The sequence below is a fragment of the Enhydra lutris genome, unplaced genomic scaffold (assembly GCF_002288905.1).
Source record: "Enhydra lutris kenyoni isolate GAN:26980312 unplaced genomic scaffold, ASM228890v2 scaffoldscaffold26, whole genome shotgun sequence".
Taxonomy (NCBI): domain Eukaryota; kingdom Metazoa; phylum Chordata; class Mammalia; order Carnivora; family Mustelidae; genus Enhydra; species Enhydra lutris.
This window is the reverse complement of record NW_019154110.1, coordinates 11,295,041-11,309,945: the sequence shown is the minus strand read 5'-3', so window position 1 is coordinate 11,309,945 and position 14,905 is coordinate 11,295,041. Positions and strand designations below refer to the sequence as shown.

At 37.7% G+C, this 14,905-nt stretch overlaps 1 protein-coding gene across 2 annotated transcripts in view; it reads left to right on the top strand.

Annotated features, from left to right (window-relative positions):
• LOC111151464 (ubiquitin specific peptidase 32) overlaps nt 1–14,905 on the top strand; it is a 219,688-nt gene that overhangs the window by 162,216 nt on the left and 42,567 nt on the right. For both annotated transcript variants that reach the window (XM_022509471.1, XM_022509470.1), the window contains exons 12-13: nt 4,621–4,723; nt 14,382–14,577. In XM_022509471.1, coding sequence (XP_022365179.1) covers nt 4,621–4,723; nt 14,382–14,577 — 299 coding nt within the window. The remainder of the gene's footprint in view (nt 1–4,620; nt 4,724–14,381; nt 14,578–14,905) is intronic.

Sequence of the window (14,905 nt, the reverse complement as noted above, 5' to 3'; positions counted from 1 at the left end):
CCCAGTAAGATTAACGGCTGACCATTTTTTTATAGAAATGATGGAGGTCAGTAGGCAGTGGGATGACATTCAGAGTGCTGAAGGGGAAAAAACTGTCAACCTAAAATTCTTTATCCAGCAGACCTATCCTTCAGAAATTAAGGTAATTTGAAAACATTCTCATATAAACACTCTTGGTAGTAAACACTTAAATACTGAAGGATTAAAATACTGAAGGAACTTCTTCATGCTAAAACAAAGTGACCCCAGACAATAATTTGAACTACACAAAGAAATACAAAGCACCAATAAGCATAATTACATACTTAAAAATTAGACAGTATAAATACATTTTTCTGTTTCATCCTTTTAATGATTTAAAATAAAATCGTGGGGCGCCTGGGTGGCTCAGTGGGTTGGGCCTCTGCCTTTGGCTCAGGTCATGATCTCAGGGTGCTGGGATCGAGCCCTGCATCAAGCTCTCTGCTCAGCAGGGAACCCGCTCCCCCCCCCCCGCCTGCCTCTCTGCCTACTTGTGATCTCTCTCTCTCTGTCAAACAAATAAATAAAATCTTTAAAAAAATAAAATGCAAAATTGTAAGATAATAATTTAAAAGCTATGCTGTTCTTCCAGCAAAAAAAGATGTCATATGCATGACAATACAACTGAAAGAATAAGAAGTAGAGCTGTATTTGAGCAGCTTCTATAATTTACTGGCATAAATTAGTATTAACCTGAAGTAGCATGTGTTAAGGTTTATTTTATACCTCTAGAGCAACCAGTAAGAAAATAATCCCAAATACAGTTTCTTTAAAAAAAAAAAAATTTAAAAATGATACAGTAGAAAACAACTACTTAACACAAAAGGAAAGTAAAAGAGGAATAGAAAAACAAATACACTTGAGATAAATAGAGAACAAGCAACAAAAGGGTAGGCACAAATCTGTATCAATAATTACCTTAAATATAAATGGGTTAAAGAGTTATCAAAGCTTTTTTAATTTTTAATCCAAATACTTGAGGGGCGCCTGGGTGGCTCAGTGGGTTAAAGCCTCTGCCTTTGGCTCAGGTCATGATCCCAGGGTCCTGGAATCGAGCCCCGCATCTGGCTCTCTGCTCAACAGGGAGCCTGCTTCCCTCTCTCTCTGCCTGATTCTGCCTTCTTGTGATCTCTCTCTGTCAAATAAATAAATTTTTTAAGAAATCTTAAAAAAAAAAAATACTTGAGATTCAAAGACACAAATAGATCGAAAGTAAAATGATGGAATAGATACAACAAGGCACATAGTAACAGTAAGAGAGCTGGAGTAGATATACCAACATTAGGAAAAAAATGGTTTTTAGGCAAAGAATTATTATTACAGGCAGACATTTTATAATGATAGAAGTTTTAATTCATCAGGAAGATATAAAAATTGTAAATACATGTGTCTACAGCAGCAGAACACCCCCCAGCAACAACAGAGTACATATTCAAGTACACATGGAATATTGTGTAGGACCAAGTATGTGTTAAGCCACGGATTATTATACTATGGCCCACTGACCAACTTTGGTCTGTTGCCGGATTTGATGCAGCCTGCAAGCTAGAAATGTTTTTTTCCCCTGTTGTTATACATTGAGGATTACAAAGTTTGGCTGAGAGAAGTTAAAAATCTAAAGATAGGTCAATTGAAGCTATTGAGACTGAGGTATAGAAAGAAGAAAGAACGGGGGCGCCTGGGTGGCTCAGTGGGTTAAGCCGCTGCCTTCAGCTCAGGTCATGATCTCAGGGTCTGGGATCGAGTCCCACATCGGGCTCTCTGCTCAGCAGGGAGACTGCTTCCCTTCCTCTCTCTCTGCCTGCCTCTCTGCCTACTTGTGATCTCTCTCTGTCAAATAAATAAATAAAATCTTAAAAAAAAAAAAAAAAGAAGAAGAAGAAGAAAGAACGAAGGGAAATGAACAGCGCTTCCTGGACTTGTGAAATAGCAGCAGCCTTACCAGCATACACATGATAGGAATCCCAGAAGAAGAGGAGGGAAAGGGACAGAATATTTGAAGAAATAATGGCGCCAGACTCCTCAAATTTGACAAAAGATGTGAACCTAAACATTTAGAAAGCTCACTGAACTCCAAGAAGGATAAAACTGTAAGTGATTCACACCAAGACACATTATAATCAGATGGTCAGAAGCCTGGGGACAGAAAATTTTAAAAAGCAGCAAAAGAAAAGCTACACACGCAATAGATCCTCAATAAGATTAACAGCAGGTTTCTCATCAGAAATCTCGGAATCCAGAAGTGAGCGGAATGGTACTTTTATTCTATATCCGGGAAAAAGATTTTTTCAAGAGTGATTTGGATTTTAAGTTAAATTCTTATATGTGACACTAAAAGCATAAGCAACCGAAGAAAAAAAGATAAATTTGTCTTCATTAAAGCTTCATTAAAGTTTTATCAAAACACGTTGTCAGGAAAGTGAAAAGATAACTTGCAAAATGGGAGATAGTATCTGTAAATCATAGATCTGCCAAAGATCAAGTAACTAGAATATATCCAGAACTCCTACAGCTCACCAACAAAAAGAAAACTCGACTAAAAATTGGGTAAGGGACTTGAATACACACTTCTGTAGATATGACAGACAGTTGGTCATCAGGCACATAAAAAGATGCTCAAAATCATTAGTCATTAAGGAAATGCAACTCAAAACCACAATGTTTCTACTTCGCATTTACTAAGATGTTTACAATTTTTAAAACGGAAAATAAAATTTGTGAGGATATGGAGAAATCGGGGCCCTGATACATCACTGGTAGAAATGTAAAATTGGGGGCGCCTGGGTGGTTCAGTGAGTTGGGCCTCTGCCTTCGGCTCGGGTCATGGTTTCAGGGTCCTGGGATCGAGCCTTGCATCAGGCTCTCTGCTCAGCGGGGAGCCTGCCTTCCCCTCCCCCTCTGCATGCTCTCTGCCTACTTGTGATCTCTGTCTATCATATAAATAAATTAAAAAATCTTAAAAAAAAAAAAAAGAAATGTAAAATGGTGTAACTGCTCTGCAAAAAATATGGTAGTTCCTCAACAGGATCACCATGTAACCTGGCAATTCCACTTCTAGGTATATACCTCAGACATTGAAAACAGGAACTCAAATGCTTGTACACAGATGTTCATAGCAGCACTATACACATTAGCCAGTAAGTAGAAATAGTCCACACAGCCATCAGTGGATGAATGGATAAACAAAATGTCGTATATCCATACTATGGAATATTATTCAGCCTTACAAAGGAATGGTACATGTACTCATGCATGCAGCAACAGGGATGAACCTCACAAGTGAAAGAGGCCAAATACAAAAGGTCACATATTGAAGGATTCCATTTATATGAAATATCCAGAATAGGTAAATGAATAGATGTAGAAAGGTGATTATCAAAGGCCGGGGAAAGGTAGTAATAGGAGATAACTGCCTAATGTATAACTGTTTAATTGGGATGTATGAGAATGTTTTGGAGAAATGCACATAACATGGAAGTGACTATTTTCAAGCATACAATTCAGTGGCATTGGTTCATTCAAAATATACAACCACCACTTTATGTTATGAATTTCTCCTCTGTAAAAACTGTTTTTTAAATCACAATGTGATGCAACTTCATACCCACTTGGATATTTAAGATAGAAAAGATAGATGGTAAAACACGTTGCCAAGAATGTGAAAAAACTAGAACCATTATAAATTACTGATAGAAATGTTAAATGGTGCAACCACTTTGGACAATAGCTTATCAATTTCAAATTATCAGATGTTAGATGGATAAACAAAATGTGGTGTATACATACCTGTGGGATGCATTATAAATAGTATTTGGGGGGCTCAGTCAGTGAAGCAGCCAGGCAACTCTTGATTTTGGCTCCAGTCATGATCTCATGGTCCTAGGATTGAGCCCTGTGTCAGGCTGTGTGCTCAGTGGGGAGTCTGCTTGAGATTCTCTCTCTACCTCTCCTTCTGCCCCTCCCCCAACTCGTGCTCGCTCACTCGCTCTCTATGAATAAATCTTTTTAAAAAATAGCGTTTGGAATGGAATAACAAAACACAAAATAATGATATCTGCTAAAATGTAGATGAACCTCAAAAGCATGGTAAGTCAAAGAGGCCAGATGTAAAAGACCATGTGTTCTATTACTCCATTTATATGAAATGTTCAGAAAAGGGAAATTTGTAAGAAACAGAAAATAGACTAGTGGTTTCCTGGGCTGAGAGTGTAACATGAATTGACTAAAGTGGACACAGGATAGCTTTTGGGGGTAATGGAAATGTTCTAGAATTGGATTGTTGGATTGTGGTGATAGTTGTACATGTCTATAAATTTACCACAATCATTGAGTTATACTCTTAATTCAGTTAAATTTTATGTTATGTAAATTATTCCTCAATAAAACTATTTTTAAAAACATCGAGTATGGAGCTTGATAGTGTTGTTATGACTCCTGAAATGGACTTAACAGTGTTTTACTAATTGAAACTATGGCAGTCTCTGTAGTATATCCATGTCATGTTTTTACTTTGTAAAAATTTCTAATAATTTCTGGATGTGTGTGTGGTCATCTGTTTCATATGCCATTTGATGTACTGAATTTCTTTTGTATATACAGAGGGTGGTTAGAACGAGAGAGCAGGTATGGTCTGCAACCAGGACACAACTGGTTTATCATCTCCATGCAGTGGTGGCAGCAGTGGAAAGAATATGTGAAATATGTGAGTATGATTCCCCTTTATCTACATATTACATAGGATTTTCAGCTCCATCAGACTTTGTGTGACTATTGGCCAGTAATAAAATGCTTTGGTGTAGATAAGGATTTGAAGGGGAAGGAAACGAATACCTATGTGATACTTCCACAGACCAAGCTCTGTTCTTACACTTCCACACAAATTTCCTCCCTTGCAACAGCTCTGCAAGGAAGGTAACAGTGGACATGGGGGTGCATGCATATGCACCTTGTGTATCTCAATTGATCTTCACAGTATCTCTGGGAGGAAGGTGGTATTAACATATTTTACCTGTGATGAACCTGAGGCTGAGATTAAAGGTAACCTAAATACAGGGTAGAGTTCTGGGATCAAACCTAAGGATTGACTTTTAAGCCAGTGGTGTCTCAACCACATCATTTACATTATCCTTCATTTGTTCACCTTTTTCATCAAAATGTTGAAGACTCTTGGGTAAGAAGTGCTGATTTTCTATTTAAAAAGTTAATTTCAGGACTAACATTAGAACTCAGTTTCTAATTGAGAATCTGCCATTGTTCCAAATAAAGAGTTCAAAGAGAAACTGTCATTAGTGAATATTCTCATCGTACTTAAAATGGAATGGATTTTTCTTTAGAATTAAAAGACTCAGAATAATTCCAGGAATCCAATTTCTCCATACTTGGAGAGCCAGTTGGTATGTAGACTCATTGTTAGTTACCAAATAATCACTAACCTGGTTTTTTGACTTTTATTTTTTTTTCTCTATGTCCTTTTCTATCCTTACTTTTTAATCACAATATTGGTAGATTGTTTATATTATCTACTTAATTATTACACCTGATTCTTTTTCTGGTTTGCAGGGTTAACACTGTGTTTTCACATATAAAATACATTAATCAATGTTGTTGAAGGAGTAGAAAAGTAGGCAAATGACTTCAAACCCTGTAGGTAGATAATGATGGTTATTGTAAGTAGAGAATGAAAACATGGGGTAAAGCATCACAGTCTATGTTGAAATGTTTTTTGTCCTTTATGTTCTTAGATTGGCCTTGAAATGAATGGTTATTAATGTTTTACTGGCTGCGGACTCAAAGTGATACCTCATTTTGTGTTTTGAAGTATTACTTTTTGTTTCTGTAGGAACATGGTCTTGTTCGTAGCAGCACATCCCTTATAAACAGAAGTGCACTGATGAGAACACAAACCTGATTTGCTCTCACCTGTGTAACCCTTCTGTGCATTAAAAGAATTAGTGGAGGGTTGCAAGAGAAAGATGTGGAGGGGGAAATTACACTTAAGGGTTGTATTCTATCCACTGCGGCATTCTGTATTACTGTCCAGTATGTGTCTGTCAAATGCAGACTTTTAAAGTTTACTCTAAAATGAAGTTGGTCAGGGGCATCTGGGTAGCTCAGTCAGTTAAGTATCTGACTCTCAAGCCCCTTGTCGGGCTCCCAGCTCAGCAGGGCATCTGCTTCTCCTTCTCCCTCTGCCCTGCTCATGTGCTCTCGCTCTCAAATAAATAAAATCTTTTTTTAAAAATAAATAAATGCACTAAATAAATAAAATGCAAATCACCTTTTTAAAAAGTGACATTCTGGCTGTCTGTAAAATGACATTAAAGAACAGTTACCTCCATGACAGGATGTTATGAAGATTAAAGGAGTTGATACATGTTAAACATTTTAGATCAGTGTCTGGCACATAGTAAGTACTCAGTATTAGCTAATAGTCTGAGAAAACAGTACAGGATAATAGTAGTGAGCTATTATCCTTTTATAGGATAATAGTAGTGACCCATGTGTTAGGGTCCTCCTGGTCCTGCTACTTGTGGTATAACCTTGAACAAGTTACTTACCCTTTCTGTGCCTCAGTTTTCTCATACAAACAACAGGGTTAATAATGATGCCTATTTCAATAGGGTTGTTACAGAGAATTAAATGAATTAACATAGGTGAAGCACTCAGCCCCATGCCTGGCAGGTAGGACCCAATGTAAAGTTAGAGGAAGTAATGGTAGTAATACTAGCAGTGGTTTCAGCAACAGTAGCAGTAGTAATTAGTGATTTATATTTGCCTTTCCAGTATATATGGCAATTTTGGCAAATGCTTTGTTTAAGAAAAATAATCGATATTTCCAGTGTGTTGGATAATTTCCTCTGGGCTTAGTCTGCCCACCTAATAAGAAATCCGTTAGCTTTATTTAATGTCTCTTCATAAAATGGCGTATTTGTTGATGTGGATTACTAATTGTCTATGAGGGCAGACTGTATCTTTCAGACAGCAGCATGTCTAAATAGAAGGAGACTAAGGGAACAGGAAAAATAAGCAATCCTTTCTCAGAAGTGTCTTGCCTCAGATATGAATGATTGACTTGAGTTTGAATTTTGGATCTGCTCATAGGATCTGTTCTTTATGGAGCCAAAGTTTTTTTTCTACTGTGTGAAATCTCCTTTTGCACAAATGTAAACTGGGAGAAATGGTGAAATCTTTTCTGTCATCATTGTAATATATATTCTTGCCTTCCCTCCTGTTTGAGAGCTGAGAGAGCAGCTCTTACTACTCATGTACAGATTTTACTATTCATTATGTATTATTGGTTGGTATGTGACTTTGGAGTTAGAAAGCACTTTAAGCACTTCTCTTTTCTAAACTTGCAAAGCTTCTGAGGGCCCTTTGGGTTTTGTAATTGCACAAAGTTGTATTGGGCAATTATTTTATTCCTGATCTAGATTTTCTAGAGTTTCAGGTCTCTTGACTCCTATCTTAGTACTTTTTCCATCACTCCATACTACCTTCCATTTTTTAAAAACCAGCATTGCAGACTAATGAAATATAAAATTGGCATAACTAGTAGTTAGGTTCATTAATAGTTGTAGTATACATATGTATAGAAAAAAGTAGCATCATCATTGATAGAGAAGAAAGTGAATCCTGACCCTTATTTTGGAATATCATTAAACACTGACACAACTCAAAAGAAATCATGACATGCTCAAAGTAGAATTATCTTATATTAAAGTGCCACATATCCCTTTTGGGAGTCAGTGACTCAGAGCTCAGAGGAGGATGAAGTTTTTCACCATTGGTGAAACTTTATCTACCTAGAGAAACACAGGGTAGTTGCTAAGAGTTCCAGAGCTGGAAGTCAGTAAAAACAAAACAAGACCCTTTGACATTTAAGGGGAAAAATTTTCCCAGAGCAACTGGAAATAACACTCAGAGCCAGTGACTATGTATATGACCATTATTGATTTGTTTAAGATGTAGAAGGAAAGTAGTCATAAGATTAGTCAACTGAAAATGTTGACAATTTCACTGAAAGACAAGGGTGGAAGCAATGACCTGAATAATAGGACAGAGAAGGGGGAGGAAGAAAGAACCTGAGTAATGGGGGCAGTTTCAGACACTGCCCAACACTGAGAGCAGTAGATTCCTAGAATAGAAAAAGAAGCCAGACAATGAGAAGATAGACCATTCTAGTTGGAACATTGGAAAATAAGTGAAGAAAAGCCTTTATTCTCTATCTAAAAAGGGTATCATTCACTGCACCATGTTAAAAGCATATGGTATAGTGTGCAGTCGCTGGTGACAAAGATTGCAGTCTCTGATACGCTATTACAATTATTCTGTTGCTGAATTATTATAAAACTTAACAGATTTAATGCCTGGTAATATTTTTATCACCCCATTTTCTTACCAATGATATCTATAGATTTCATCCTAAGGACTAAGCTTTTCAGAATAAGAAATAAAAATAGTTTCATGTAGGGGTACCTGGGTGGCTCAGTGGGTTAAGCCTCTACCTTCGGCTCTGGTCATGATCTCAGGGTCCTGGGATTGGAGCCCTGTATTGGGCTCTCTGCTTAGCAGGGAGCCTGCTTCCCCCTCTCTCTCTGCCTGCCTCTCTGCCTACTTGGGACCTCTCTGTCAAATAAATAAATAAAATCTTAAAAAAAAAAGTTTCATGTAAGTTTTCTTTAGAAATATAAGCTATATATAAGATTTCCAAACCTTGGGGGCCTGAGTGGCTCAGTCTTAGGTTAAGTGTCTGCCCTCAGCTCAAGTCATAATCCAGGGTCCTGGGATCAAGCGAGTTGGACTCCCTGCTCAGCTAGAGTCTGCTTCTCCGTCTCCCTCTGCTCCTTTCCTTCTCCCCTGCTTGTGCAGCTCTCTCGTTCTCTCTCTCTCTCTCAAATAAATAAATAAATCTTTTTTAAAGATTTAAAATACAATTCCAAATGTTTCTCTTTGAAATTCTGCTAAATGTCAAACTCAGAGGAAAGCTTAAAGGAATTTTTTTTCTCAAATATAATTAAAGGAGACCCAGTCTTCTTCAAAGTATATTACTACATATTTTTATTTATTTTTATTTTTTTTAAAGATTTTATTTATTTATTTGACAGAGATCACAAGTAGGCAGAGAGGCAGGCAGAGAGAGAGGGGGAAGCAGGCTCCCCGCGGAGCAGAGAGCCTGATGTGGGGCTCGATCCCAGGACCCCAAGATCACGACCCAAGCCGAAGGCAGAGGCTCAACCCACTGAGCCACCCAGGCGCCCCAGTTACTGCATATTTTTAAAAAGTGAGTTATAGTGCATAAACAAACTTAAAATAAATGGAATAGATGGGGCGCCTGGGTGGCTCAGTGGGTTAAGCCACTGCCTTCGGCTCAGGTCATGATCTCAGGGTCCTGGGATCGAGTCCCGCATCAGGCTCTCTGCTCGGCAGGGAGCCTGCTTCCCTCTCTCTCTCTCTCTCTGCCTGCCTCTCTGTCTACTTGTGATCTCTCTCTGTCAAATAAATAAATAAAATCTTTAAAAAAAAAATTAAAAAAAAAATAAAAAAAAAATAAATGGAATAGAGAAATGAGTATAAATTTTAAAAAAGAGTTGCCTGTCAAGTCCACATGATAGTTATGTGGACATCATTTAAGTTCAGAAACACTTGTAGCAAAAATAAAAAATTTTTCTGGAGGATAAATGAAGTAACCTGAGAGAAGACTTAAATTTTTTAAGTTGTTCTTTCAAAATGGCTATCTTACTAGTTTTACTCCCATCTTTATAGGAAAGAAGCAAATGACCCAAAAGTTCATTAAAAATCTGAATCTTCCTAAAAAGCAAGTTCCAGAGGAAGTAGTACATTCAGTAAGAAATCAGTTACTACTCTACTCTCAGCATTGGGAGCACATTATAATAACAAAAGTATGAGCCTATAATCCTCACTGGGGCAGTGGTTATCAGTTTTGACTACATAGTAGGATCACATAAAGGCCTTTACAAAAAGAGAAAAAAAATGCCTCTGTTCCTCTCCAGACCAAATAAATCAGAAAGTATAATTGGGGAGGGGGGAAAATTGAATTAATATAAATAAGTCACCTTATTTACTAAAAATTTTGAAACTTAAATCCATTTCTGTTGGTATGGACTCAACATCAGAAAAGCTGTGAGAAGATCAGTATTATCTTTGAGAAGATCAGTATTATCTTTAAGAAATTGCCATGAAATCCACACACAAAAGGCCAAACATAGGATTAATAATATAAACTACTCAAGCCTAGTTTACGTTTCTAATTCTTTGGCCATAGGTCCTTTTTTTTTTCGTTGTACATACAATTTGACTTCTTTGGTTGATAGTCTAATTTAAAATACTGATGGGGGGGGGCACCTCGCTGGCTCATTCGGTAGAACACGCAACTCTTGCCAGATCACGAGTTCAGGCCCCATGTTGGGCATAGAGCTTACTTGAAAAGAAATAAAATCCTAATGGCCCCAAATCCATATTTAATGTAGATTCCCAGTTTTTAGTCATTTGTGTACTATGGCCATCATATTTTGCCATATAATTATGTGCTTAATGTGTTTATTTAAATAACTTTATCATTTTTATGTAAATAAATGTATTTTTAAAGTAAACTTTATATCAGCATCTTAAATAGAAAATCAGTATCACACTCCAGAAATAGAAGGTCAAAATAAAAATAAATTCAGTGAAAATAAGATATAATATCAAATTCCAGCTAAACAGTGTTGCCCTTTAAAGAATAGTATTAAGGTCTGTTCTCTGTTAAAAAGAGAAATTATCAGGTGTTACATTAGCAGATCAAGTATTAGATTAGCACATTAGGAAAAAAAGATTAGCACATCAGTACCAAACGGGGACCGTTTCCTTGAAGTAATTAGAGGATTGAGAGAGAACTGAATAGGGAATAACTTTTTCACTGTGAACTAGTTATTAATACCCAAAATAATCTGGTACCTTTCCTACACTTTAGGAAACATATTAATTGACAGAAGATGCCAACATTAGGATCTGTAATAAAGAATCTACATGCTTCTGAATTGTTTGCAGTTTTAACAATTGCTATTTTGAAAAATTTAATCCCAGGGGCGCCTGGGTGGCTCAGTGGGTTAAAGCCTCTGCCTTCGGCTCGGGTCATGGTCCCAGGGTCCTGGGATCGAGCCCCGCATTGGGCTCTCTGCTGGATGGGGAGCCTGCTTCCTCCTCTTTCTCTGCCTATCTCCTCTGCCTACTTGTAATCTCTGTCTGTCAAATAAATAAATAAAAATCTTTAAAAAAAATTTTTTTAATCCCAAAAGTGAATTGGTTTGTAGAAAGGAACCTAGGTTTTATTCTCATTCTTCTTGCCACTCTTTCAGTTAAAGGCATTGAAATTTTTTCAGAGCTGGCTTCTGAAGGATCTATAAATTGATAGTATTCACCTGGTTTATAGATGATATAGGAGAAAGCATTTAATAAAATGTTGATCCAGTGCCTCTCTGGGCTAAAATTAGGGATGTTCTAATTGCATTAGAAGAAACTAGAGGTCCCACTGTGCTATTGCTATGGTGTTACTTGGAGCTTGTCTTTTAAATTGGATATTTTTCTTGGGTTGGGTCATTTGTTTTATAAGCTGTGCCTTCAACAATCAGTTTTTTCTATAAAACGCATGTCCGTGTTTGTTGAATGCCACTTGAGTTCTTCTACCCATGCTGTTGTATATCTTCTCAGATGCCTTTTGGACCTTGTTTCACTGATAAATCCCTTTAGTCTCTTTACCCTCTCATTGACAAATATCCTGATCTTCATAGATATACATTCTAGAGTCTTATCTTTCTGTTTTTCTATCACTAAACTTAGTAGAAAATAATTCTGTGCTAGTCATCTCAGGTTCTGGTACTGTACAATCTCTTGATTTTTCTTTCATCATTCAGACTCTCGATTCTTACATTACAGATTTTATAAATATTATTCTCCCCGTATTTTACATACACCATGTTCTTAGGCTTCAGGAAGGCTCTTGACCTTCAAATTTTTATATTCTGCCTCTTTTTCTGTCCTGAGCACAAGACTCAAGTGTCCCAGGTAACTCAAAAAGAATATCCCAAAATAAGCTCATTCTCCCAGATGATCCCATTAACTCATAAACTTTATCTTATAAAGGTGTCAACTCCCATCTGGTCATCTACACCAGCACCTCAGGTTCTGCCTTGGACTTATCTTTGCCTCTTTTTTATACACATTTAGTTGTCAAATTTTTTCACCTCTTACATATTCTTAGTCCATGTTCTTCTCTCCATCTCCTTACTTCTGGATCTATCTTTATGGTTTATTACCTTACAATCTCTTGCCTTGAATTATTATAGGAGCCTTTTTTTTTTTTTTTTTAAGATTTACATTTATTTGAGAGAGAGAGAGACTGTGCAGGAAGGGGAGAGGGGGAGTGAGAATCTCAAGTAGACTCCCCACTGAACAAGGAGCCCGTCACAGTGCCTGATCATGACCTGAGCTGACATCAAAAGCTGTGACTGAGCCACCCGGGTGCCCCAGTATAGGAGCCCTCTAACTTGTGTTTGAGGTTTCCATTTCTGCCTCTGGTCCTTTCTGTGGAGTACTTATTAAAGCAAAAAATGAATTATACTGTTCCATTTGAAAGCCTTTCACAGAAAAATCCTGTGGATATAATGTTAAGTGAAAGAAAAAGAAAATTCTGTGCTGTGTTTAAAATGTAATACCAGTTTTATAGCAACCAGAATGATGGTTCATATTTACTAAGCACCAGGCACTTTACATGTGTTGCTCAAGTAATCTTTACAGTAACTCTGAGATAGATACTAACATTACCCTGATTTTTACCCATGAAGAATCCAAGGCTTAGAAATTTACTGATTGTGGGGATACCTGGGTGGATCGGGAGTCAGTTAAGTATCTGACTCTTGATCTCAGCTGAGGTCTTGATCTGAGGGTCTTGTGTTCAAGCCCTTTGTTGGGTTCCATGCTGGGTGTGGAGCCTATTTTAAAAAAAGTTATCCTGAAAGGTTACATAGCTGGTAAGTCAGAGCACTGCCCTTAGTTCTAACTATATATTTCACACTATTTATTTTTTACATGTATGTGTATGTTTTCAGTCATGAAAAAATAAAGGAAACACACCAAAATATCAACTTTAGCATATTTATGATATTCTTCTGTAGTTCTTGCAGTGACAGTGTAATCTGTAATAATAAAAAAAATAAATATTATTTAGTTTTTTAAATATTTAAAGAAACCTTCCATAATTTTCAGTTTTCGACAGAATAAAGGCCTAAATTAGTTTGTGTCAGAGGCACCTGGCCAGCCGGCTGCAATGCCCCCCACCCTTTTTTTTTTTTTAAAGGCTGACCCCCTTGGGGTACCTGGGTGGCTCAGTGGATTAAAACCTCCGTCTTTGGCTCAGGTCATGATCCCAGGGTCTTGGGATCGAGCCCCGATTCAGGCTCTACTCAGCAGGGAGCCTGCTTCCCTTCCTCTCTCTCTGCCTGCCTCTCTGCCTACTTGTGATCTCTGTCCGTCAAATAAATAAATAAAATCTTAAAAAAAAAAAAAGCTAACCCTCCCATGAGTAAGAAGGACCTTCTTTTCCCCACCCCACCCCGAATATTTTTTCTTTATTTGACAGAGAGAGACAGCGAGAAAGGGAACACAAGCAGGGGGAGTAGAAGAGGGAGAAGCTGGCTTCCCACCAAGTAGGAAACCGTATGCTGGGCTGGATCCCAGGACCCTGGAGTCAAGACCTGAGCTGAAGGCAGATGCTAAACAACTGAGCCTCCCAGGTGCCCCAGAGCATTCAACTCTTGATCTCAGGGTCACGCTTTTAAGGTCCACGTTGAGCATAGAGCTTACTTTAGAAGATAATAAACTGACTCAGTCAGTTGAGCATCTTGTCTTCAGCTCAGGTCATGATCCCAGGGTCCTAGGATTGAGCCCGGCGTGGGGCTCCCGTGGGGTTCCCTGCTCAGCGGGGAGCCTGCTTCTCTCTCTCTTTCCCTTTGCCTTCCACTTTGCCTACTTGTGCTCTCTGTCAAATAAATAAATAAAATCTTTAAAAAGATTTTAAGAAGATATTTAAATAAAATAAACACATACGTACATACATCACTCTCTCCCTTTGTGTCACAGAGTCTTTTGTGGTGTGTCCCCAGTCTGCTTTATCAATTTTATTTACACACACTCTTCCCCTTTGAAAAAACTGAAATTTAGTTACAGATTAAAATGTTCTTAATTGGCAGTAGCTAACTACAGGAGGATTAAAAGCGATAGATAATTCAGAGATTCATTTTCGAAACCTGCTTAGTGCTTGGATTATTAAATTGTGCCTTTTAATTTCTGACCTCATGATTTTTTAGGATGCCAGCCCTGTTGTAATTGAGCCGTCATCTGTTCTGAATGGAGGGAAATACTCATTTGGAACAGCAGTACCTTGTATAGAGCAGAGTGAAGATAGAATCGGAGGAGGCAGCCTCAGCTATGTGAATACCACAGAAGAGAAGTTTTCAGACAACATTTCTTCTGCATCTGAAGCCTCAGAAACTGCTGGCAGTGGTAAGATGGCTTGCTTCCCATAAAGTTTATTCAAGGTCACTTCTTAAAAGAGTATACTTCATCAGAGAATGTGCTTCGTAGGATATAACCAGACGTCCGTTCACAGAAATAAGTTTTGAATGAAATGGTCAGTTATAAAATTCTTGAATTTATTAGTAGCTTTACAAAGAGAAACTCTTCTGTATTCTATTTCATGAATCTCTCAATTTGAAAATATGTTCGCTGTTGGGGTACCTGGCTGACTCTGTCAGTAGAGCACGCAGCTCTTGATCTTAGGTTGTGGTTCAAGGCCCAGATTGGGCATGAGCCTACTTAAATACATATAAAG